Raw genomic sequence first — 27,843 nt, 5'->3', positions numbered from 1 at the left:
ATTCACCATATGCAATGAAAAACGGATTCGCCAGAGTCGCGGGCGAAAATCGGCCGATTTTGCGGATTTTACCGCGATTTTAAAAAACGGGAAAAAACGGGGAAAAACCCGAAAAAAAAATGGCGTGGGGTCCCCCCTCCAAAGCATAACCAGCCTCGGGCTCATTGAGCTGGTCCTGGTTCTAAAAATGCGGGGGAAAAAATTGACAGGGGATCCCCCGTATTTTTAAAACCAGCACCGGGCTCTGCGCCTGATGCTGGTGCCAAAAATACGGGGGACAAAACGAGTAGGGGTCCCCCGTATTTTTAACACCAGCATCGGGCTCCACTAGCTGGACAGATAATGCCACAGCCGGGGGTCACTTTTATACAGTGCCCTGCGGCCGTGGCATCAAATATCCAACTAGTCACCCCTGGCCGGGGAACCCTGGGGGAATGGGGACCCCTTCAATCAAGGGGTCCCCCCCCCCCAGCCACCCAAGGGCCAGGGGTGAAGCCCGAGGCTGTCCCCCCCCCATCCAATGGGCTGCGGATGGGGGGGCTGATAGCCTTTGTGTTCAAAAAAAAAGATATTGTTTTTTCCATTAGTACTACAAGTCCCAGCAAGCCTCCCCTGCAAGCTGGTACTTGGAGAACCACAAGTACCAGCATGCGGGAGAAAAACGGGCCCGCTGGTACCTGTAGTTCTAATGGAAAAAAAATACCCAAATAAAAACAGGACACAGACACCGTCGACAGTAAAACTTTATTACACACTGCCGACACACACATACTTACCTATGTTCACACGCCGACATCGGTCCTCTTCTCCATGTAGAATCCCGGGGTACCTGAAAATAAAAGATCAATTATACTCACCTCAACAGGCTCCAGAGATAAATCCACGGACTTGGCAAAAAAAGAAAACGAACAACCGGACCTGCGGACCGAAAGGGGTCCCATGCTGACACATGGGACCCCTCTCCCCGAATGCCGGGACATCACGTGACTCCTGTCACTGATGTCCCTTCAGCCAATCAGGAAGCGCTACTGCCGTGGCGCTCATCTGATTGGCTGGACGCCGTCTGTACTCTGACAGCGCCTCGCACAGCTCCCTCCATTACTTTCAATGGTGGGAACTTAGCGGCTAGCGGTGGGGTCACCCGCCGGTCACCGCTGACCGGCGGGTGACCTCACCGCTAGCCGCTAAGTTCCCACCATTGAATATAATGGAGGGAGCTGTGCGATGCGCTGTCACAGCGATCAGCCAATCAGGTTAGCGCAACGAAGTTGCGCTTCCTGATTGGCTTAGAGACCTGTCAGTGACAACTGTCACTGACAGATCTTAATCGTGGATAGGTGTCCCATGTGTCAGCATGGGACACCTTTCAGTCCGTTTTTGGTGCGGGTAAATGCGCTTTCTTTTTTTGCCAAGTCCGTGGATTTATCTCTGGAGCCTGTTGAGGTGAGTATAATTGATCTTTTATTTTCAGGTACCCCGGGATTCTACATGGAGAAGAGGACCGATGTCGGCGTGTGAACATAGGTAAGTATGTGTGTGTCGGCAGTGTGTAATAAAGTTTTACTGTCGACGGTGTCTGTGTCCTGTTTTTATTTGGGTATTTTTTTTCCATTAGAACTACAGGTACCAGCGGGCCCGTTTTTCTCCCGCATGCTGGTACTTGTGGTTCTCCAAGTACCAGCTTGCAGGGGAGGCTTGCTGGGACTTGTAGTACTAATGGAAAAAACAATATCTTTTTTTTTGAACACAAAGGCTATCAGCCCCCCCATCCGCAGCCCATTGGATGGGGGGGGACAGCCTCGGGCTTCACCCCTGGCCCTTGGGTGGCTGGGGGGGGGGGGACCCCTTGATTGAAGGGGTCCCCATTCCCCCAGGGTTCCCCGGCCAGGGGTGACTAGTTGGATATTTGATGCCACGGCCGCAGGGCACTGTATAAAAGTGACCCCCGGCTGTGGCATTATCTGTCCAGCTAGTGGAGCCCGATGCTGGTGTTAAAAATACGGGGGACCCCTACTCGTTTTGTCCCCCGTATTTTTGGCACCAGCATCAGGCGCAGAGCCCGGTGCTGGTTTTAAAAATACGGGGGATCCCCTGTCAATTTTTTCCCCGCATTTTTAGAACCAGGACCAGCTCAATGAGCCCGAGGCTGGTTATGCTTTGGAGGGGGGACCCCACGCCATTTTTTCCCCGGATTTTACCGTTCCAGCAATAAAAAAAATAAAAAAATATATATATTATTTTAAAAAATATATAAATAATATTTGTGCCTCCCCCAAAAAAAAAAAAAAAACCTAATCCCTTCTAATATAAATAGATCTGCTATTCCTAAAAAAAAAAACACAAAAAAAAACATGTTTAAAAATTTTTTATTTGTTTTCACCCTCCAAAGTGTGGCGGAGTGAAAATCGCGCATTTGCTGTCTAAAAGCACTGCAGGCGAATTTCCAAACTTGAATTGAATATGCTGGAGGCGAATTGCAGCATCTGTACCATTGCAGAAAAGGCGAATTCGGAAAAAGGCGAATTGAGAAAAGGCGAATTTTGACGGGCCGTTTTTTTGCGAAAAATGACTGCACTGCATAGGCGAATTGATTTTTGGAGGCGAAAACGGCCCGGAATTCGCCTATTTTGCCAATTCGCCCGCTATTGCATATACCCCTATACCCTCCCAAATAAGTAAAGCTCTGCCTCCTGTGCTCATACCAACCTTAACTAAAATCTGTAATCTCGCTCTTTACTGGCATCATTCCTTTACAGTTCAAGTATGCAGTGATTACTCCCATTCTGTCCCAAACTCACTCTCGAACTACCATACCACCTCTCAGCTCCCATGCCCTTCCAAGCTACTTGAGAGACTTGCCTACAATCGCCTAACACACTTTAACTCACACAACTTATTGAAACCACTTCAGCCAGGCTTTCATTCCCAACCCGCCGCAGACACAGTACTAACTAAAGTAGTGAATCATCTGGTCACTGCTAAGTGTAAAGGCCATTATTCAGGTCTTATTCTTCTAGATCTCACTGCAGCTTTTGCTGGTACCAACATAGTTTGTATCTTGGTGCAATCACTGGTTCTAAGTTTGTTATGGGTCGCCCATTTTTTTTTTTTTTTTTAATAATACACACATACACCATTAGATCAGTTCAAAAATGAAGAAACAATAAATGAAGGACTTGTGCATTAAAAACACAACACAAATGGGAATAACAGACTTATTAACACAAGGTGTATGAAAAATAAAGGTGCATACATACTAGACTACGTCGCTTTATGAGCGACGTCATCTAGCGATTACCCTCCCGGACGGACGGCCGTACACACAGAGCGATATGACTGTTCATATCGCTCAGTGACGTTACACAGCAGCCGGGCAGGCAGCTCCTGGACGACAGTCCAGATTGAGCATGCATGCACCATCGTCACAAGGGTCGTTAACGACCCACGTATTGATTGTCATCATCACCATACACACTTGCCGAGAAAGTAAACAACGTCGCGCAGGAAGGGTGAAAATGAGCAACGTTGTTAATTTTATCAGCCAGTGTGTATGCACCTTTAGTCTGTCAGCAAAATAATGTCTGATCTAATATTGTCAGATCAACTGTTAAGTAAATGAAAGTAAATGTTATATAAAAATGTGGTGAGTTTTGCTAACAAACAGGTTTTACTCCACACCCTCTTCTATTGCCTAATGAAATGCTTACAAACAAGTAATACAGCACATGCTGTATTTATAGACACACCTTCGAAACTTAACATGCTCTGTCATACAACCAATGTCTTTCAAAAACCTATATGCTAAGAAAACAAAGAAAGTACTGTATATACATATTCCAAATCATACTTCAACAATTAGTTACCAGAGAAATAAAATACATTGTTCTCAGTACAGGTTGAGTCTCCCTTATCCAAAATGCTTGGGACCAGAGGTATTTTGGATATGGGATTTTTCCGTATTTTGGAATAATTAGATACCATAATGAGATATCATGGTGATGGGACCTAAATCTAAGCACAGAATGCATTTATGTTACATATACACCTTATACACACAGCCTGAAGTTAATTTTAGACAATATTTTTTATAACTTTGTGCATTAAACAAAGTGTGTACATTTACACAACTCATTTATGTTTCATATATACCTTATACACACAGCCTGAAGGTCAGTTAATACAATATTTTTAATAACTTTGTGTATTAAACAAACTTTGTGTACATTGAGCCATCAAAAAACAAAGGTTTCACTATCTCACTCTCACTCAAAAAAGTCCGTATTTCGGAATATTCCGTATTTCGGAATATTTGGATATGGGATACTCAACCTGTATATTTTTTAAAATTATATAGGCGACGCATTTAATAGTAGAATGATCTTTGTAAGATCCTGCCTTATGACCACAGCCGTAATCAGGGATGTGCAAGAGGGCCAATAGCCCATGGCGTTAACAACCCTACCTGTATCCTCCACTGTCATATCTATGTCATATCTTTCCCCCCCCCCCCCCCTCCAAAAGACAAAAGAGGTCTCCAGCTTACTCATTACGCAGCTCCCAAGCTGCTTCATGAGTAGGCTGGGATTCTCCATTCTCAGCGATATCCGTAAAGCGCCATCAGATTGACCTAGGGACACTCTAAATGCGGCCACCTCAAGGACACGAACATCCAAAATTTTCCCCTCACACACCAAATAGGTGAGCAGGAAGATGAGCGATGTTGAGCTACCACAATTCTCTGGGATTTGCACAGCCATAGACCACAGAAACTAGAATGACAGGTGCACGTAGCTGAATAAAGTGGAGCTGCTCCTCCATTTACAAATGTGTCCTCTTACATCTTTTCATGGAAAACACTGTAACGTGGCATTTCGGATGCAGATAGAGCCGAAATTACACAAAGAATATAGACAGGCCGCATCTCATTTTAATCATTTTCGCTGAAAAAAATGCAAAATAATACGCTCTACAGAGTCCCACCACAGCATGGTGCGACTTCAAGGGCTGTTTAGCGTGGCTGCAAGTATGTAAGAGGACACATCTGTAAAGTGTGGCTCCTACATAATTAACAAAGCACCTTTTGCTCAAATTAAAATTGATACTGTAACAGTGCATACTACATGCTTAAAACGTATAAACATTGAAATTAAGTCATGCTAAGCTAGCTTGCCAGAATTTGTACCTCACATAATAATTTTAATGATTTTATCCTTCCAAAATATACAGGATGCTCTCTTTCGGTAGATGTAAAATCAACTAATCAATAGCCTAATCAATCTCTGCAGTTATCTCATAGAAGTATAACACTTTGGACACCAACAGTATGTAAGCTTTAGGAGGCTATTCAATTGCTAGAGAGATTGTTAGCCCCCATGGGCATCTATCAGAGCTTTTCAAATGTTGCTCCAATCAGACAGCAGCAGCAGTCACATTTCATCTGCGAGCTGAAATGTGTGAAGAGTCAGCTGTTTGGACGACCAATCAGGACTTTTCCTCATCACACCCATTTGTTTAGACAGGGTTTGCCGCTTTACATTTGAATAGCCCCCTCAATGTCCAAAACATTAAAACATGCTTCTGCTGTATAAAAAAAAAAAAAAAAAAAAAAGGTTTTGTTATAAAAGTCGGAGGCTACAAATGTTAAGCATTTGAAACTAATGTTTCACAGTAACATCACAAAAAACTTGTGTAGAACTTTACAGACTAAAGGGGACTATGGCCCTAATTCAGATCTGATCGCAGCAGCAAATTTGTTAGCTAATGGACAAAACCATGAGACCTGATATAACATGTGCAGAGAGAGTAAAGGGGGGTACACACGTAGAGGTCAGTGCTTAAAATCTAAGCAATCTAACTAGATTGCTTAGAATTTAAGCATGGATCTCTCGTGTGTTTGCCCCCCAGCACCGGTGCTAGATTGAGCCTGCATGCAGGCTCAATCAGGGAGGCCAATCCCGGGCCGTTTTTTCAATCCCGGATATTGGGATTGAAAAAAATCTCAATCCCGGGATTGGACTGTCCTCCTTTAATTTATGTATGTGGGGGAGGGGGACAAGGGGGTTACAAGTTAAAAAAAAACATAACATACTCACAAATGAGTAGAGCGGTCCCCAAGGTCCAGAGGGAAGGTAAACGCAGGACTCTGGTAGTGAGGGTCCCTTACTGGCCGGCTTTAGAAGGCAGCATCTGAGCCGGGTGCTCAGCGCTGCCCAGGAGGGAGACTGCTGGGGGGGCAGGGAAGGCTGGAGGAGGTGATGTTGCCCGTCGTCAAAAGGCAGCTTCTGAGCCAGGTGATCAGGGCTGCCCGGGTGAGAGAGACTGCATGGGGGCAAGGAGACATTGCTGCCGGCTTCAGAAGGCAGCATCTGAGCCGGGTATTCAGCGCTGCCCGGGTGAGAGAGACTGCAGGGGGGGAAAAGTGATGCTACCACGTTTCAAAAGGCAGCGTCTGAGCCGAGTGCTCAGCGCTGCCCGGACGCAGTGAGGGGGGAAGCAGGAGATGATGCCGCGCTTTTAGTTCAAAAGGCAGCGTCTGAGCCAAGTGCTCAGCACTGCCCAGGTAGAGAGGCTGCTGAGGGAAGAGAGGCGGGGAACTGCGCATGCGCAGTAATCCCGTGAATCCCGGGATTGGAAGCGCCAATACCGGGATTCAAATCCCTGTGTTTTGGGGCAAGAATCCCGGGATTGGCCTCCCTAGGCTCAATCTAGTGTGTCGCTCACTTCAGCACTGTGTGAAGTGAGTGGCCCCCCGTCCCCCCTCGCTCAGCACACATTGCACTGAGTGTTGAGCGGTCACTGATAGATCGCTCAGCAAATATCTCTTTAGTGTGTACCTCCCTTTAGATTTGAGTGGGTTATATTGTTTCTGTGCAGGGTAAATACTGTCTGCTTTATTTTACACTGCAATTTAGATTTTTGTTTTAACACACCCCACCCAAATCTAACTCTCTCTGCACAGGTTATATCTGCCACCCACCCTCCCTCCATGCAGTGCACATGGGGGGTAATTCAGACCCAATCGTACCAGCAAATTTGTTAGCATATGGGCAAAACCATGTGCACTGCAGGTGTGGCAGATATAACATTTGCAGAGAGTGTTAGATTTGGGTGGGTTATATTGTTTCTGTGCAGGGTAAATACTGGCTGCTTTATTTTTACACTGCAATTTAGATTTCAGTTTGAACACACCCACCCAAATCTAACTCTCCCTGCACATGTTATATCTGCCCCCCTCCCCCTCCCTGCAGTGCACATGATTTTGCCCATTAGCCAACAAATTTGCTGTTGCGATCAGGTCTGAATTAGGCCCTACGTAAGATTGCGAGCAGGGCCTTCCTACCTCTGTCTGTTTTTGCAATTTTGTTCTATTTCTTTTATTCCAATGGTAAAATGCAACGGAATACACTGCGCTATATAAGAAACTTCATAAATAAAATGTATTAACAATCACTGTACTGCCACAATTATTAATACTCCGCACCACAGCTGACTTTAAAATAACTTGCAGGGACAATGGTTGTTATAACCACTGTCCGTTGGGACAAAAATGTAACAAAAAATAAACTTTTTTTTTTTTTTTTTTTTTAAACCGTGTAGACGGAGACCCGTCCCACATGATAAACTCGTGGAGCATTCACCATTATCTAAATGGACGAATCAGTGCTAGGCGCCACGTACTGTAAATGTATATTTAATGTGTTTTAACATGTTATATGTAGTGCTCTATGCACGGTTGTAGGATTACATGTTTTAAAGTATTTATATTAAAGGAGTGTTTAAATGCATTTAAAAGGGAAAAATGCACTTTAGGTATTGGCATTTGGAAACAGTTCATGGGACATTCTCACAATAAGTATCACCAAAAATGGGTCTTAAGAAATTTCAAATCCTGAACAGCACTACTCCTTTTTCATAGGGACAGGTACAACCTCACAGGATCACAACTAGTACTTATTGAAGCAGATGTGGATTGTAGGGTTCTACTATCCTTGAAGAGATTAGGGAATATTACACCATCTAACTTCAACCTAATTGTTATTTTTTTGTTACGATGAAGCCTATTTAGATACCATATCAATTGAACCGAATGTGTGATTGGATGTAACATTGAGAATTTTAACCAGTGGTAATCCATTCTGTTATAAAAACTGATTATAAACCTCTGATGAAGTCCTAACGGACGAAACGCGTTGGGTTTCGCGACATTGGGTTAATTTTGCCACAAGCATCTGGTTGGAGATACATCTCTTTCAAGTTCTGACTGTGATCACCTGACTGTAAATTCCTCACATCAACTGAAAAATGTTTATGTATGAGATTGTTATATTGTCTTATTGAACTTTTATAAATTTGTGTCAATGACGAATGTTTAGGTTACAAATATCGTTAATTTCTGTATGAATAAAAACTTTAAAATATTGTCATACTAAAGGCGTATTGGCTCCCACGAGAATCTTTTACTATCTATCTATATCTCTATATATCTCATATATATATATATATATATATATATATATATATATATATATATATATATATATATATATATATATATATATATATATATATATATATATATATATATATATATATATATATATATATATATATATATAGAAAATCCACAGAAGGAGCCGCTTCACACTTTCGAATATGAATGAGGCAGGTGCCAGGTCAGAAAAACAATACAGAAAGTCCAAGAGTAACCACCAGAGGGATCAAACTCAGATAGACCAGCACACTGCTTGAATGAAAGACGTTTTACTTACATCCTATGGGATGTTAAGTATCTACTGTTCATTCATATATGCTGCTACAGACATGTGTGCTATATGCTTGCTACCTTAGTATGCACCTTTTTTTAAACAAGTGAAACGTCTTTCATTCAAGCAGTGTGCTGGTCTAAGTGAGTTTGATCCCTCTGGTGGTTACTCTTGGACTTTCTCTCTCTCTATATATATATATATATATATATATATATATATATATATATTTATTTATTATGAGTGATAAATATATCAAAGGAGAACTTTAAATTGACAGTTCCTGTGTAATAGGTGCTGTGTTGTGTCTTCTGACTATATATAAAGATCCTATGAGCCCTGATTGGAGAAAGACATCTCTTCTGAGAAGAGAGTAAGCAGCTGGAAACATCTTGTATACTGTAGCCCTTTGAAACTTAGGAAGTCTTCTTTAAGACTATTTGTGCAATAAACATCTTGCCTTCAAGACAACTGCCTTTAATTTTGCAACACACAGGAATGTGACACGTGCAGTCCCATTCTCTGTCTGTTCTGTTTTGAGCCCAGCGTCTCCAAGCTCTGCACTCTGCCAGCTACCGATGCAGGGCCTTGTCAAGTGTTAGTGACCAGGGAGGGCAATCGTGTCAGCAGCGTGACTACACGTACACAGTAGTAAGCGGTATTTAGGTGCCGGTGATAGCAACCTGATCAGTAAAGCGGTTCCAGGGCCTATGATAGGACCTGTTGGTGGCAGCAGCATTCCCGCCCACTGCACAATGATGGCGTCAGTAACAGGTGGGTTACTAGTCGTAAGAGGCTAGTAACCACCTCTATTGGCTAGGTTCCGTGGGACCCAAAAGAAATCTGATTGATTTGGCCTGGGCAGCGAGCGCGCATCCGGTCACACTTGCTGTGACCTACTCCTTTCCACTGTCGCAATAACCCAAGGTATTGCCAGGTCAACCCAGGTAATGGCTCAGTGGAACAGGGTCTAGTAACCCGGGAATACGACCCAAGTCCCATTAAAACCCTTGGCGCAGGCAGCGAGGCACATCCGGTCACAAACTTTTGTTTTTTGTAATAATATTTTAATGAAAATATATATACAGGTTGAGTATCCCTTATCCAAAATGCTTGGGACCAGAGGAATTTTGGATATCGGATTTTTCCGTATTTTGGAATAATTGCATACCATAATGAGATATTATGGTGCTGGGACCTAAATCTAAGCACAGAAGGCATTTATGTTACATATACACCTTATACACACAGCCTGAAGGTAACTTTAGCCAATATTTTTTATAACTTTGTGCATTAAACAAAGTGTGTGTATATTCACACAATTCATTTATGTTTCATATACACCTTATACACACAGCCTGAAGGTCATTTAATACAATATTTTTAATAACTTTGAGTATTAAACAAAGTTTGTGTACATTGAGCCATTAAAAAACAAAGGTTTCACTATCTCACTCTCACTCAAAAAAGTCCGTATTTCGGAATATTCCGATATGGGATACTCAACATGTATGTATGTATGTATGTATGTATGTATGTATGTATGTATGTATGTATGTATGTATGTATGTATGTATATATCCTGCTTACTATATTAATTTTGTGAAACATGACTATGTATTAGAAACCTTGATCAACCATGTTTTAATGCTTTTTAACATTAACAATCCAAAGTTATTGAGCTTGGATATGATTTGGAGCCATTTAATTCAGTACGATGCTGTTCCTGACTAGAGGATTTCTTCTCGCATCCCTCTGTGGGTGCGAGCAGAAATTCGACAAAGCTAGGTCCACAATGCTGTTTTGTGATCTAGGGTTGAGCAAACAGCAACGTGGCAAGGTACTGTAGTTTAGTTGAAGAATGTCCATTCTCGTAACTAAACACCCTGTTTAGTCCGGGAGTACGGGCATTCTCCCACTTCACATTGCACCGAATTGAATAGCTCCAGGAGCATCCTCCCGGCGTTATTCAATCGGCATTGAACTGAATTGACCCTAATATGCCTCAACACTGGAGTCCTCCTTTCTCTTTATTATTTGACTATACTTTGAATATAGTACATAGATTAAACATACAAATTTTGTACACTTAGATGCAGGCGAAATTGAAAGTAAGAACAAGACGTTAATGTTAAGCATTAGTACTACTTATTACTTATACTTAAATAAATCTGAATAGTAATGCAAAATGGAAAGTGCAAAAGTACTTTTCAGAGAAACAAACACACACAAAGGTTAAGCATTAGAGCAGCCGTGGCCAACCTGTGGCTCTTGAGCCGCATGCGGCTCTTTCTTTATTCAAATGTGGCTCCTGACACTCAAAGTCACCTGACCACAACAGATCCTGGAAACCGGTGCACTCCAACCAGACACACAGCAGCACTACAGCGACTGAAAACTGAGGGAGCCAGATACTGGGCTGTAGTGACATATGAGGGTGGGCTGGAGTGACACAATGGGGAGCTGGCTGGTGTGACACAGAAGGATCCTGTAGACATAATGGGGGAGCTGACTGGAGTGATACAGGAGGGTGCTGGCTGGAGTGACACAATGGGGTGCTGGCTGGTGTGGCACAGAAGGATCCTGTAGACATAATGGGGGAGCTGACTGGAGTGATACAGGAGGGTGCTGGCTGGAGTGACACAATGGGGTGCTGGCTGGTGTGACACAGAAGGATCCTGTAGACATAATGGGGGAAATGACTGGAGTGATACAGGAGGGTGCTGGCTGGAGTGACGCAATGGGGTGCTGGCTGGAGTGACACAGGAGGGTGCTGGCTGGAGTGACACAATGGAGTGCTGGCTGGAGTGACACAGGAGGGTGCTGGCTGGAGTGACACAATGGGGTGCTGGCTGGAGTGACACAATGGGGTGCTGGCTGGAGTGACACAATGGGGTGCTGGCTGGAGTGATACAGGAGGGTGCTGGCTGGAGTGACACAATGAGGAGCTGGCTGGAGTGACAAAGGAGAATCCTGGCAGGAGAGACACAATGGGGAGCTGACTGGAGTGACACATTGACACATAGGGGAGCTGGCTGGAGTGACACAGGAGGGTGCTGGCTGGAGTGACACATTGACACATGGGGAGCTGGCTGGAGTGACACATGGAGGAGATGAAGTGTATTATGTGAATATGGCTTTTTCAATATATTTTATGTGGATCTGGATTTTTAAATTATTTTATGTAGAAGTGTCTTTTTCAATGTATTTTATGTTGATTCTGGCTTTAAAATGTATTTTATGTGGATCTGGCATTTTCATTGTATTTTATACCAGGGGTGTGGCCTAGCAGGCACAAGGTCACACCTCCTTCGGCTTGATGTCGGCTCTTTGACATACCTAACAAGATTTGATGGCTCTTTGTCTCTGACTGGTTGGCCACCCCTGCATTAGAGAATGTCACTGGCACTAAACATTTTGAATAAAGATACCATTTTTTTTAGTATAACAGGGTTTTTTGTTTTGTTTTTAAGACGTCACGGCACCCTGCCTATAGTCACAGCATAATTAAAAAAGCAGAGTGGATTTTTTTTTTTTTTTTCATTTGGTTTATACCGGCCAACCCTGCCACTGGTCCTGCGAGTTACATACCTGGCTCATTGTAGGAACCTTCTACATTGTGAAAAAACTCCTCTGAAGAATTTTAAACAGCACATGAACACCGTGTCAGTTATACCCCTTTTCCACTAGCTCAAAAAACCACGGGTAAATGCACGGGGGCGCGCATTTACCACTGTTTTTTGCTGGTGGAAAAGGGTCAACCCAGATCAAGTGATCCGGGAATCCTACCTGGGTACCTTACCGGGTTGCGCCATCTGAGTTTGGTACATAAGGGTTGGGACATGGGGGGGGGGGGGTCATTCTGACCTGATCGCAAGCTGCCTTTCATTGCAGTGATCAGGTCAGAAGTGCGCATGCCCCGGCGCCGCAGTGCGCCGGCACGTGGCTGACAGCCGACGGCTAGAGGCAGTCACTGGGCGGGAGGGGGTGGCAAAGCGGCGTTTGGCTGCCATTTTGTGGGCACAGTATGGCCAACACAGGCGTAGCTGGACCGCAGCGGCTGCGTGACGTCACACACAGCCACTGCTACCTGGCCAGTGACAAGTAGCTCCTGGCCAGCACGCAATCAGGTCTGAATTAGGCCCCCGGTCCACATTGATAATAATGGGAACTGTGGTCTACTGCGCTAATCAGCCTTCTGCAGGCGATATCTGTGAAATATACTGCATTTGGCTATGAACTACATAGGGGGTATTCAATTAGTGACGTTTTACCCCTAGGCTAAACATTCGTCAGGAGCGTAAAACAATGCGGGTCAGCGAATCAATGTTCTCACACCTGCGCCAGTGTAAACACGGGCCATTTTTGCAGAATTTTTCGCCAATGTATTTCCACTAAAAAAAAAAAAGATGTGCAAAAGAATTGGCGAAAATGCCTTAAAAAGGGGAGAAAACGGCCCGCAACTGAATACTCAGGCAGGTAAGTTCGATAGCTCTGAAATTGCCAGTGCTAATTGAATACCCCCTAGTTGGGATACATGAAACGTATGCAGTTTCTGCTAAATTTTACGCAATATCAAGCTTGATAAATAGGCCCCTAAAAAATAGAGTACTCATATTTTAATGTGGCGATTCAGACATAGAGGTCACTATGCGAATTCTTGCTTGAGTGTGGTCTGCTTAAATTCTCAATATAAACTTCACTCCCTCCCACCACCTGCTAGAAACCACTAGTACCAGGCACAACATTACTGTCCCCACTACTCCCACTCTTCAACATTCACCAGTAAACTAACTATACATGTGAGGTATTAGAAACAAAGGCCATGTCAGCGGGTGTAGAGGTTTAATATGCTATTTTATAACGTGCCTGCTCACACACAATAAACATCTGACAAAGTGACATATGACAATGAACATTTGAAGCTTCACATCAAAGCTAAATTAGAAGTAACCTGAATCAGTCATCGATATACACTACTGTGATTATTTAGCTCTATATTCACACTTAACCAGTAAATATAGACGTACGCAGCATAAAAAGAACTATTTCTACTGACAAAGCAACACAGACAGATGATCAGGTGCAAAGCACCCTATACCGATAGGTCACTCTTCCCCATATTTAGTAGAAACGCAGCTTTCTGGGAACATGTGGCCTTTTAACTAGCAGTCCTGCATGTGATGTGTGTCTCCTGGGAGGAAGAACAGTTGATGAAAGTGCCCCATTTCTGTGTGCGTGCGGCCTGCGCTCTGCCACTGCAGCCTCCCTCGGGAGGATCACTCACCTCGGTGGGCTGGCTGATTTCGAACAGGTCGAGCCGGTTGGCGTTCCAGTGGTTAATGATGTCGGCCAGTTTGCGACGCTCCTCTTCCCGGCTTCCAGACATGTCTATCCTCCCTTCCCTGATCAAGGTTCAGTCAGTGGGGAAAAGAACGATCCAGAGGTCACAGAAAGCAGTACGGTGACAATGAGGGGAATACTGTAGCTGTGTCTCCACAATATGCTGCTTTCCCAGCAATCTCTCCAGGGTGACTCCCAGCATCCACCTTCCCGTCTGCTGCCGCTTATCCCAGCAACTGCACTCTATGCAATGGCCAGACGGAATCACCTCCACGAACCCATTTCGAAAAACAAAAATCGGGGAATGGGAATTTAGACTAGGTAATATGGATATCGTAGTATTACAGAGACAATTGGGTTCTAGGGCATGAGAGCTGGGATTCCAGTCCTTTAGGATTCAACGTTCCAAGTTACTGCTCGGCGGCTTCCTTATCGCCTTTCCCTTCCCCTCCTCCTATCCATGAGCAGCAACCTACTCACTCCTCCTATTTGCCCTGAGCCGCCGTGCGCGCTCCCGCGGTACAGGCCGTTGCCGTGCCTGCGCCGTCCGCGCCCATTCTATTATCACGGCTTGGTTGTTTGCTCATGTTCTGTCTGTCATGCGTGTTTATGAACACCCCGCATCTTCATGAAAATTAGAACAATAACAGTGAAATAATTATTTTGTACAGCGGTCCGTCCGAACTAGAAATGTAGCAAGGGGCTTCACAGCATAAACATTGAGAGCAAGGCGAATGTGGTGCTGTTTTTCAGCACCATGGGCCCATGGCCAGTTGTAGTCCTGGTAGTGCCCAGGGCAAATGTTTCCTGTGGTGACCCCCCTCAAAGTTAAAAACTGGTGTGCAACAAAAATACAGGGGTGTGACTTCATAGGGAAGGGGCATGACTACATAATAGTATCAATCACATTACACTGCACAGTAGTGTCCGTAATACCCCTTTTACACCTACGAGCACGGGTCGCAGCCGGGAGCCTGACACGGGAGCTGCCCCCTGCTGCGACCCGTGCTCGGTCCCTTTCCCATCAGCAGTCACAACCCGGCATAAGCCGGGTTGGTGACGCTTCTAGCTACACGGCAGGGGCGGCGCAGGGAGATCACATGATCTCCCAGCGCCGCCCATCCATACAGTGTAAACGGGAGCCGTGTCGCATCGACACGGCTCCCGTTTACACTACACCCTACCCGGATCATTCCCGTGTCCTACCCAGGTAAATAGCCGGGTAGGATTCACGGGTCACTCGATCCGGGTTGACCCTTTTCCACTTGCCAAAAACACGGGTAAATGCGCGCCCCCGTGCATTTACCCGTGTTTTTTGAGCTAGTGGAAAAGGGGTATTAGTTACATTACACAGTAGTACCCTTATACACATCATGCCATGTTAGAGCCCCTTACACACATTACACCACAGTAAAGCAGAGCCAATTATACACATTACACCAGGAAGAGCCTGTTATACACATTATGCCAGGTAATAATAATAATAATATGTCTAAGGTTTGTTTTCCCCATTTTATCTCCTTAACAACAGATTGAATAAATAATTTAATTATGAGCACTTCTAATTTAATTACTATATGTGAATTATGAGATTCTCAATGTCAAATGCAAATGAGCATCACAGCTTCTTATGTGTTATGCAAATGAACACTCATGCTCTTATGTTGTATATAATGTTACCTTAGTCATTCTAAATACTATATACATTTAAATGGATCTGTCACAATGATTTGAAGTGCTTGCAGCCTCTACCCTCACGTACCATACGACACGCCACTGTGGAGCGCCACACCCAACTGCATAGAAGCGGTTCTGTTGCTGCTGCTACTCTGCCTGTCATTTCAGCATCCGCTCCCAGAATGCCGTGCAGTGCACAAGGACATCAAACGTCATTGCACACTGGACGGTATTCTGGGAAAGTGGGTGGGTCGGCGCTGAGCTGCCTGTACTGAATGTAAATAAACCATGGCGGATTGCAAGCAGACAGGGCACTGGTGGGGTGACTGCGGCAGCGCCCTTATGGCCGCAGCACCCAGGGCAAAAGCCCTCAGCAAGAACCTCTCCTGCATGGGCCTATATAAGATGTGACATTAATATTTCCAATGAATATGTTTGCATTGGATGATAAATACTAGTACATTTACCATATGAGTCAAAACATCTTTTTAGGGTTCGTATGTCACTTAGGAGCTCATTTATCAATGAGTGATAAACCTGTGAATGAGAAAACTAGTTGCATATGATAATTGGTGCTCCAGCTAATCAGCTCCAAACCGTCATTTTTCAAACACATGGGGGTATATTTACTAAAATTCGTATTTTCCCGTTTGAGATCAAAGTTCAATCACGAATGACATCGAAAGTGTAAATATGCAACTTTTTGAAATTAGTACGACTAATTTACTAAGCTGCCGTATTCTGCATTTTCGGTTTTACCGATGTCGAGGTCATTCGGTTTTTTTGGCAGTGTTTTACGTGAGTGACTTGTAAAACACTGCCGACTTTAATACAATGAATCTCGGCCGGATCTGAGAGATCCGTGTTGGGCTTCATTGTGCACCTTGTAAAAAAAAAAAATCAGTGTTAAATTTAAAAAAAAAAATTGCGTGGGGTCCCCCCTCCTAAGCAAAACCAGCCTCGGGCTCTTTGAGCCGGTCCTGGTTGCAAAAATATGGGGGGAAAAATGATAGAGGTTCCCCCATATTTAAACAACCAGCACCGGGCTCTGCGCCTGGTCCTGGTTCCAAAAATATGGGGGACAAAAAGCGTAGGGGTCTCCCATATTTCTGAAACCAGCACCGGGCTCCACTTGCCAGAAACATAATGCCACAGCCGGGGGACACTTTTATATAGGTCCCGGCGGCCCTGGCATTACATAACCAACTAGTCACCCCTGGCCGGGGTACCCTGGAGGAGTGGGGACCCCTTCAATCAAGGGGTCCCCCCCCTCCAGCCACCCAAGGGCCAGGGGTGAAGCCCGAGGCTGTCCCCCCCATCCAAGGGCTGCGGATGGGAGGCTGATAGCCGTTGTGTACAAAAATGGATATTGTTTTTAGTAGCAGTACTACAAGTCCCAGCAAGCCTCCCCGCAAGCTGGTACTTGGAGAACCACAAGTACCAGCATGCGGAGGAAAACCGGGCCCGCTGGTACCTGTAGTAGTAGTACTACTACTAAAAAAATACCCCAATAAAAATATAAGACACACACCTTGAAAGTATAACTTTAATACATACATCCACACCTCCATATACACATACTTACCTTATGTTCACACGAGGGTCGGTCCTCTTCTCCATGTAGAATCCATGGTGTACCTGTTGAAAAAATTATACTCACAAAATCCAGTGTAGAAGCCTCTTCTTCTTGTAATCCATTTGTAATCCAGGTACTTGTCAAAATAAAAAAAAACGGACATCCGACCTCGCACTGAAAGGGGCCCCATGTTTTCACATGGGACCCCTTTCCCCGAATGCCAGAAACCCCCTCTGACTTATTTCTAAGAGGGTTCCATCAGCCAATCAGGGAGCGCCACATTGTGGCACCCTCCTGATTGGCTGTGTGCTCCTGTACTGTATGACAGGCGGCACACGGCAGTGTTACAATGTAGCGCTATGCGCTCCATTGTAACCAATGGTGGGAACTTTGTGGTCAGCGGTTGACCGAAAGTAACCTCACCGCTGACCACAAAGTTCCCACCATTGGTTATAATGGAGCGCATAGGCGCTACATTGTAACACTGCCGTGTGCCGCCTGTCATACAGTACAGGAGCACACAGCCAATCAGGAGGGTGCCACAATGTGGCGCTCCCTGATTGGCTGATGGAACCCTCTTAGACATAAGTCAGAGGGGGTTTCTGGCATTCGGGGAAAGGGGTCCCATGTGAAAACATGGGGCCCCTTTCTGTGCGAGGTCGGGTGTCCGTTTTTTTTATTTTGACAAGTACCTGGATTACAAATGGATTACAAGAAGAAGAGGCTTCTACACTGGATTTTGTGAGTATAATTTTTTCAACAGGCACACCATGGATTCTACATGTAGAAGAGGACCGACCCTCGTGTGAACATAAGGTAAGTATGTGTATATGGAGGTGTAGATGTATGTATTAAAGTTATACTTTCAAGGTGTGTGTCTTATGTTTTTATTGGGGTATTTTTTTAGTAGTAGCACTACAGGTACCAGCGGGCCCGGTTTTCCTCCGCATGCTGGTACTTGTGGTTCTCCAAGTACCAGCTTGCGGGGGAGGCTTGCTGGGACTTGTAGTACTGCTACTAAAAACAATATTCATTTTTTTACACAACAGCTATCAGCCTCCCATCCGCAGCCCTTGGATGGGGGGGACAGCCTCGGGCTTCACCCCTGGCCCTTGGGTGGCTGGAGGGGGGGGGACCCCTTGATTGAAGGGGTCCCCACTCCTCCAGGGTACCCCGGCCAGTGGTGACTAGTTGGTTATGTAATGCCAGGGCCGCCGGGACCTATATAAAAGTGTCCCCCGGCTGTGGCATTATGTATCTGGCTAGTGGAGCCCGGTGCTGGTTTCAGAAATACGGGGGACCCCTACGCTTTTTGTCTCCCGTATTTTTGGAACCAGGACCAGGCGCAGAGCCCGGTGCTGGTTGTTTAAATATGGGGGAACCTCTATCATTTTTTTTCCCATATTTTTGCAACCAGGACCGGCTCAAAGAGCCCGAGGCTGGTTTTGCTTAGGAGGGGGGACCCCACGCAATTTTTTTACGAAAAATAAACACTTTCCCATCCCCTTCCCACTGATAAACATGCACGGATCTCATGGATCCGTGCATGCCTATCCAAACACGGGATAAAAAAGCAGGTCTGTTGTTTTTTTTTAGCACTTTTTCACGAATTGTATTTCTGCACGGCAGTGTTTGGCTATTGTCGGCAGTGTTTGTGATTTGCACTTTTTAGTAAATTACCGATTTCTACCAAATTGCAGGCGTATTTGACCGATGGTGTATTGATTCGTGATTTTTTCCTAGGACTTCCAAAATATTACGAATGCCCTCATCACTGCCGAGATTTTTGCTTAGTAAATTACCGAAATGACACTTTGAAGAAAAAATGGCATCTCGGTCAAAATCGGGACCTTAGTAAATATACTCCATGGTAGGGGCTGAGAACAGGATGTTATTATCGCATTAAAAATGCAGAAAGGAGCGTTTCCGCTTTTTTAACGTAACCCCGTTATTCAGCAAAGGATTAACGGAGAAGATAATGAAATTATAATGAAATTATCTTCTCTGTTCATACCCAATTAGCTGAATATCGCACAGTAGGGATCAATTCATTGATCTCTATTGTAGTTTTATGCTTTATGCTATTAAGCAAGCATAGAAGAGTTAAACTTCCCAATAAAAATGTACTTTATATAACACAATTTCAGAATGGTATTATATTTAAAAAAAAAAACATAATTCTGATGAAAAATGCAAACACAGAAGGAAAATTTCCCATCAGTCCCTGAAGTATCTTGAAACGAGCAGCAAGTGATTGCCCTTGTACATATAGACTTTATATAAGTCTATATACATTTATATGCATGTGAATTATCTATAAATGTTATTGTGATGATGAGGACCTACTCAAGTCTAAAATATGATCTGCAGGATGATTAATGTATATAATAACTGCCGGAAGGTATGTCATCTGGATTGAGCAGCCCAGCCCTTATATGTACAAAGTGTGTGTTTATGATGTTTGAGATGCTGATCAAAGGCATGGGTCTGTTGGACAGAGGTCAGTTTACTATACAGCAGGGGGTCATGAATACAGGCCAGAGAAGACACAATGGGTGGAATTCAAATGTTATTCCCGCGGGCAGCCACTAGATGGACCCGAATGGAGCTATTCAATTGTAGTTCCGTTCTGACTCGATCGGCTGGAGGATTATGAGCTGAAATGTGTGAAAAGTGACCTGTTTGGGCGCCCATTCATTTACTCAGGTTTACAACACCAATGGGCGCGATCAGCATGAGAGGGGGCATCAACTGAATGTTGCCCCTGCAATCCCCTGTCACTTTAGACTGGAGATCAGGGGACGATAACAATTGAATTCCCCCCAATGTCTAATAAGGTGTGAAATCCTTTTCCTGACCTGTGTCATCAATCTGCCCACTTTGGACAACCCCCCTCCTCTATTTACTGAGTTGCAGTTACATGGCAGTGAGTTATGGACTCACTCATTTAAATAGAGGGTTAAATCCCTTGGGGGGAGGGGGGTTGGAGTAACTGCCAGCTAAAATAAGTATGAGATACACTTCACAAAAATCATTCATTTTCGTGAGGGGACCATGATGGTCAGAATGTATCATAGCTCCAGGAAGAGACCTCACTTCTGCCATTGTTCGGCACTGTCCAGGTGATCTGAACTTTGCTTTCCCCTTTTTCTCTGACGTCCTAGTGGATGCTGGGAACTCCGTAAGGACCATGGGGAATAGCGGCTCCGCAGGAGACTGGGCACAAAAAGAAAAGCTTTAGGACTACCTGGTGTGCACTGGCTCCTCCCCCTATGACCCTCCTCCAAGCCTCAGTTAGATTTTTGTGCCCGACCGAACTGGGTGCAATCTAGGAGGCTCTCCTGAGCTTCTTAGGAAAAGTTAGTTTTAGGTTTTTTATTTTCAGTGAGACCTGCTGGCAACAGGCTCACTGCATCGAGGGACTAAGGGGAGAAGAAGCGAACCTGCCTGCTTGCAGCCAGCTTGGGCTTCTTAGGCTACTGGACACCATTAGCTCCAGAGGGACCGAACACAGGCCCAGCCTCGGAGTCCGGTCCCAGAGCCGCGCCGCCGGCCCCCTTACAGAGCCAGAAGCAAGAAGAGGTCCGGAAAATCGGCGGCAGAAGACATCAGTCTTCACCAAGGTAGCGCACAGCACTGCAGCTGTGCGCCATTGCTCCTCATGCACCACACGCTCCGGTCACTGATGGGTGCAGGGCGCTGGGGGGGGGGGCGCCCTGAGCAGCAATATAAACACCTTGGCTGGCTAAATTACATCACATATAACCCCCAGGGCTATATGGATGTATATTAACCCCTGCCAGATTCCTGAAAAAAGCGGGAGAAAAGTCAGCAGAGAAGGGGGCGGAGCTTATCTCCTCAGCACACTGGCGCCATTTTCCCTCACAGCTCCGCTGGAAGGACGTCTCCCTGACTCTCCCCTGCAGTCCTGCACTACAGAAAAGGGTAAAACAAGAGGGGGGGGCACTAATTAGGCGCAGTATAATATACACAGCAGCTATAAAGGGAAAAACACTCTGTTTGGTGTTATCCCAACATATATATAGCGCTCTGGTGTGTGCTGGCATACTCTCCCTCTGTCTCCCCAAAGGGCTTTGTGGGGTCCTGTCCTCTATCAGAGCATTCTCTGTGTGTGTGCTGTGTGTCGGTACGACTGTGTCGACATGTATGAAGAGGAAAATGATGTGGAGGCGGAGCAATTGCCTGTAATGGTGATGTCACCCCCTAGGGAGTCGACACCTGAGTGGATGAGCTTATGGAAGGATTTACGTGAAAGTGTCAGCTCTTTACAAAAGACGGTTGATGACATGAGACAGCCGGCTACTCAGCTGGTGCCTGTCCAGGCGTCTCAAAGACCATCAGGGGCTCTAAAACGCCCGCTACAGATGGCAGATACAGACGCCAACACGGATACTGACTCCAGTGTCGACGATGAAGAGACGAATGTGACTTCCAGTAGGGCCACACGTTACATGATTGAGGCAATGAAAAATGTTTTACACATTTCTGATAGTACAAGTACCACTAAAAAGGGTATTATGTTTGGTGAGAAAAAACTACCTGTAGTTTTTCCTGCATCTGAGGAATTAAATGAAGTGTATGATGAAGCGTGGGTTTCTCCCGATAAAAAACTGATAATTCCTAAAAAGTTATTGGCATCATACCCCTTCCCGCCAGAGGATAGGGCACGTTGGGAAACACCTCCTAGGGTGGATAAAGCGCTCACACGCTTGTCAAAACAGGTGGCACTACCGTCTCCGGATACGGCCGCCCTTAAGGAACCTGCTGACAGAAAGCAGGAGAATATCCTAAAATGTATATACACTCACACGGGTGTTATACTGCGACCAGCAATCGCCTCAGCCTGGATGTGCAGTGCTGGGGTGGCTTGGTCGGATTCCCTGACTGAAAATATTGATACCCTGGATAGGGACAGTATATTACTGACTATAGAGCATTTAAAAGATGCATTTTTATATATGCGTGATGCACAGAGGGATATTTGCCGACTGGCATCAAGAGTAAGTGCGCTGTCCATATCTGCCAGAAGAGGGTTATGGACGCGGCAGTGGTCAGGTGATGCTGATTCCAAAAGGCATATGGAAGTATTGCCTTATAAAGGGGAGGAGTTATTTGGGGTAGGTCTATCGGACCTGGTATCCACGGCAACTGCTGGGAAATCCACATTTTTACCCCAGGTAGCCTCTCAACATAAAAAGACGCCGTATTATCAGGCGCAGTCCTTTCGGCCCCATAAGGGCAAGCGGGCGAAAGGCTCCTCATTTCTGCCCCGTGGCAGAGGGAGAGGAAAAAGGCTGCAGCAATCAGCCAGTTCCCAGGAACAGAAGCCCTCTCCCGCTTCTGCCAAGTCCTCAGCATGACGCTGGGGCTCTACAAGCGGACTCAGGCACGGTGGGGGCCCATCTCAAGAATTTCAGCGCGCAGTGGGCTCACTCACAAGTGGACCCCTGGATCCTTCAGGTGGTATCTCAGGGGTACAAATTGGAATTCGAGACGTCTCCCCCTCGCCGTTTCCTAAAGTCTGCCTTACCGACGTCTCCCTCCGACAGGGAGGCGGTATTGGAAGCCATTCACAAGCTGCATTCACAGCAGGTGATAATCAAGGTACCCCTCCTGCAACAGGGAAAGGGGTATTATTCCACGCTGTTTGTGGTACCGAAGCCGGATGGCTCGGTGAGACCTATTTTAAATCTAAAATCTTTGAACACTTACATGCAGAGGTTCAAATTCAAGATGGAGTCACTCAGAGCGGTGATCGCGAACCTGGAAGAAGGGGATTATATGGTGTCTCTGGACATCAAGGATGCTTACCTCCATGTCCCAATTTACCCTTCTCACCAAGGGTACCTCAGGTTTGTGGTACAGAACTGCCACTATCAGTTTCAGACGCTGCCGTTTGGATTGTCCACGGCGCCCCGGGTCTTTACCAAAGTAATAGCCGAAATGATGATACTCCTTCGAAGGAAGGGAGTTTTAATTATCCCTTACTTGGACGATCTCCTGATAAGGGCAAGATCCAAGGAACAGTTGGTAGTCGGAGTAGCACTATCTCAAGTAGTGCTGCGGCAGCACGGTTGGATTCTCAATATCCCAAAATCGCAGCTGATCCCGACGACACGTCTTCTGTTCCTAGGGATGATCCTGGACACAGTCCAGAAAAAGGTGTTTCTCCCGGAAGAGAAAGCCAGAGAGTTATCCGAGCTAGTCAGAAACCTCCTAAAACCAGGCCAAGTATCAGTGCACCAATGCACAAGGGTCCTGGGAAAAATGGTAGCTTCCTACGAAGCAATCCCATTCGGCAGATTCCACGCAAGAACATTCCAGTGGGACCTGCTGGACAAATGGTCCGGATCGCATCTTCAGATGCATCAGCGGATAACCCTGTCCCCAAGGACAAGGGTGTCTCTCCTGTGGTGGTTGCAGAGTGCTCATCTTCTAGAGGGCCGCAGATTCGGCATTCAGGACTGGGTCCTGGTGACCACGGATGCCAGCCTGCGAGGCTGGGGAGCAGTCACACAGGGAAGAAACTTCCAGGGCTTGTGGTCAAGCCTGGAGACATCACTTCACATAAATATCCTGGAGTTAAGAGCCATTTACAATGTTCACTTTTTCTTTACTTTACTTTTTTACAATACTGGCCCCACAATGAAAAAAAAACTTTTGATTTAATATTGCCATCAAACAATACCCCCTTATCCCATCCAAGTCCACCCCCTCACCCCTGAAGAGGATCTGGTGAGGGGAATTTGCTCAGGGCCAGGGAAATGGATACCTAGCAACAGTGCTGTAACTAGACATTTTAGCGCTGTGTGCAAGAAACGGCATCGGAGCCCCATACAATGTAAAACAGGGGCAATGCAATTACACCAGGTAGAGCCCCTTTTACACATTACGGCGGACAGATTCCCCTTTTTACACATTACGGCAGAGAGCGTCCCCTTTTTATACATTACGGCAGACAGCTTCCCCCTTTTTTACACATTACGGCAGACAGCGTCCCCTTTTTTGCACATTACGGCAGACAGACAGAATATATATAGACAGACAGATAGAGAGATAGATAGAACAGATTATACTTGCAGTCTCCGCTGGCAGTCAGGCTCCTCGATGCAGGCAGTCACTGTCAGGCAGCCGCAGATCCCGGGCAGGGGAGAAGAAGGAGGAGGGAGGGGACTCAGGAGTAGAGTAGGGCACTGTAATTGGTGGAGGCGCTGCTGCAGCTGCCCCTCTCCTTCCCAGCATTCACAGCGGTGGAGGGCAGCCTATGGTGAAGGAAAGGGACAGCAGCAGCAGCGCCTCCACCAATTACAGTGCGCTGCTCCGGCTCCCTCCTCCACCTTCCCCCCTCGTGGCGCAGCGCTCCTCTCCTCGGCGGACAGCGGCATGTAAAAAAAGGGACAGTTCGGTAATTATTTCGGCTTAAGGGTGCCTTGAAAAAGTCAGGAAGACCCAAAGGGTGCCTTGGACTAAAAAAGTTTGGGAACCACTGAAATAGACCCTTAAGCCTGCTCAGTTCTGTCCTCAACACTTCAGACCAGACCCAGTGTCCAGTCTTAGGGGTAAATTTACTAAGCTCCCGATTTTGACCGAGATGCCGTTTTTTCATCAAAGTGTCATCTCGGTAATTTACTAAGCAATAATCACGGCAGTGATGAGGGCATTCGTAATTTTTTGCAAGTCCAAGAAAAAAATTACGAATGAACGCGGTCAAAACGCGGCTGTTTAAGTATGAATCTCGGTAATTTACTAAGAAGTGCAAAGCAAAAAAAAAACAAACACTGCCGTGAAAAATTACAACTCGTAAAAAAGTGCTTAAAAAAAACAGACCTGCTTTTTTTTCCCGTGATTGTATAGGCATGCAGGGATCCATGAGATCCGTGCATGTATATCAGTGGGAAGGGGTGGGAAAGTTGTTATTTTATTAAAAAAAATTGCGTGGGGTCCCCCCTCCTAAGCATAACCAGCCTCGGGCTCTTTGAGCCGATCCTGGTTGCAGAAATATGGGGAAAAAATTGACAGGGGTTCCCCCATAGTTAAGCAACCAGCATCGGGCTCTGCGCCTGGTCCTGGTTCCAAAAATACGGGGGACAAAAAGAGTAGGGGTCCCCCGTATTTTTAAAACCAGCACCGGGCTCCACTAGCTGGACAGATAATGCCACAGCCGGGGGTCACTTTGATATAGTGCCCTGCGGCCGTGGCATCAAAAATCCAACTAGTCACCCCTGGCCGGGGTACCCTGGCCAATGGTGGGAACTTTCTGCCCTGCGGTTGACCTAAAGTGACGTCACCGCTGAGCAGAAAGTTCCCACCATTGGTTACAATGGAGCGCATAGGCGCTACATTGTAACACTGCCGTGTGCCGCCTGTCACTCAGTACAGGTGCACACAGCCGATCAGGAGAGTGCTACAACGTAGCACTCCCTGATTGGCTGAAGAAACCCACTTAGACATCAGTCAGAGTGGGTTTCTGGCATTCGGGGAAAGGAGTCCCATGTGAAAACATGGGGCCCCTTTCAGTTCGTGGCTCGGCTTTCCGTTTTCTTATTTTATGCAAGTACGTGGATTACAAATGGATGCCCCGAGGACCCTGGGACCCGCGATCTGGTGAGTAGAATTTATTCAACAGGTACCCCTTGGATTCTACTGGAGAAGAGGACCGACCTGCGTGTGAACATAAGGTAAGTATGTATGTATGTTTGTGTGCATGTATGTAATAAATCTTTACTTTCACGGTGTGTGTGTCTTGTCTTTTTTTGGGTATTTTTTTAGTAGTAGTACTACAGGTACCAGCGGGCCCGTTTTTCCGTCGCATGCTGGTACTTGTGGTTCTCCAAGTACCAGCATGCGGGGGAGGCTTGCTGGGCCTTGTAGTACTGCTACTAAAAACAATATCTTTTCATTATCACAAAAGGCTATCAGCCTCCCCATCCGCAGCCCATTGGATGGGGGGGGGACAGCCTCGTGCTTCACCCCTGGCCCTTGGGTGGCTGGGGGGGGGGACCCCTTGATTGAAGGGGTCCCCACTCCCCCAGGGTACCCCGGCCAGGGGTGACTAGTTGGATTTTTGATGCCACGGCCGCAGGGCACTATATCAAAGTGACCCCCGGCTGTGGCATTATCTGTCCAGCTAGTGGAGCCCGGTGCTGGTTTTAAAAATACGGGGGACCCCTACTCTTTTTGTCCCCCGTATTTTTGGAACCAGGACCAGGCGCAGAGCCCGATGCTGGTTGCTTAAATATGGGGGAACCCCTGTCAATTTTTTCCCCATATTTCTGCAACCAGGATCGGCTCAAAGAGCTATCAGCCCAGCATTCACAGCCCAGGAATGCTGGGGATAGCCCTAGGGTGCCTAGAGGGGGGACCACTTTATTAGGGGGGTTCCCACTCCCCCAGGGAAGCCTGGCCAGGGCTGATTAGTTGAGGATTTAATGCTATGGCTGCAGGGACCTGTATAAATGTGTCCCCCGACTGTGGCATTATCGCTTTGACTAGTGGAGCCCATTGCTGGTTCCAAATATACGGGGGACCCCTACATCTTTTTCCCCCATTTATTGGAAAAAAAACTGGTCCAAAAGCCCGGTGGTGGTTGTTCAAATACAGGGTACCCACAGTAATTTCCCCCCTTGTATTTTAGCAACCAGGAATGGCTCAAAGAGCCTGGGGCTGGTAATGCTTGTGGGGGGTGAACCGGCACATCTTTTTTTAACACTTTTTTACAATTATATAAACACTTTTGGGTGGCAATAGGTGAGTTTCTTTCATGGCCCAGTATACCTACCATATATATCGCATTCCAGTTGGTCTAAAAAACTTTGCCAAAAATTGCATGTTTTCTTTACTAAAAACTGCAAAAAGTTGCATACGATTTGTGTTTCCCATTTAAAAATCAGAACCTATTACATTTGCAATTTCCAGCTAAAAAAATCACAAGTTTTAAAAGTGCGATTTGATGTGATTTTTAGGTCACTTTAAAAATCGCAATCTGTTACATTTTGCCCACTGTGTCTTTTTGCGGTATAAAAATTGCTAAACCAATTGGAGAGTTAATGATAGAGAAGTGACATTTGTCTAAGAGGTTTGAACCTTTTTGAAATTAAGTGCTTCCCTTAAGCTTTGCAATAATGAATATCATGATAACATGTATATATAATAATGTTTTTTTTTTAAATATCTGTTAATACCTATCACTGACCTGGTTTGGGAGTGTTGTGGACTCGGGGCTTCTTCCGATGACCGGGAAGAGGAACCGCCACTGGGTCGTAGTAGAGATGGCCGGATGTAGGTCTTCCTCATGCAGGACTAAGACGGCAGGCGGGAGGCCCAGAGGAATTCTTGAAGGTCTCCTGTAAGACAAGACTTGTAGAAATACTGAAGGCTGGGGTACTGAGATATTGGAGACACTGTGGTATTGGAGGCACTGAGGTGCTGGGAGTACAGGGAGTGCTGGGAGGCCCTTGGAGGCAC

The 27,843-nt window shown here is 45.8% G+C and overlaps 1 protein-coding gene across 21 annotated transcripts in view; it reads right to left on the bottom strand.

Moving 5' to 3' along the window:
* The window catches only part of AFDN (afadin, adherens junction formation factor), an 866,421-nt gene extending 851,764 nt beyond the window's left edge, over positions 1-14,657 (bottom strand). For 10 of the 21 annotated variants that reach the window (XM_063917611.1, XM_063917620.1, XM_063917622.1 and 7 more), the window contains exon 1: positions 14,050-14,655. In XM_063917611.1, coding sequence (XP_063773681.1) covers positions 14,050-14,151 — 102 coding nt within the window. In that variant the 5' untranslated portion in view covers positions 14,152-14,655. Of the gene's footprint in view, positions 1-14,049 lie in introns of all 21 variants that reach the window. The other 11 variants (XM_063917614.1, XM_063917619.1, XM_063917624.1 and 8 more) reach the window with 3 other exon arrangements.
* Positions 14,658-27,843: the final 13,186 nt, after the last annotated feature.

Source organism: Pseudophryne corroboree, chromosome 4 (genome assembly GCF_028390025.1).
Source record: "Pseudophryne corroboree isolate aPseCor3 chromosome 4, aPseCor3.hap2, whole genome shotgun sequence".
In the NCBI taxonomy this organism is placed as follows: Eukaryota; Metazoa; Chordata; class Amphibia; order Anura; family Myobatrachidae; genus Pseudophryne; species Pseudophryne corroboree.
This window is presented reverse-complemented; position numbering and strand designations above follow the sequence as displayed.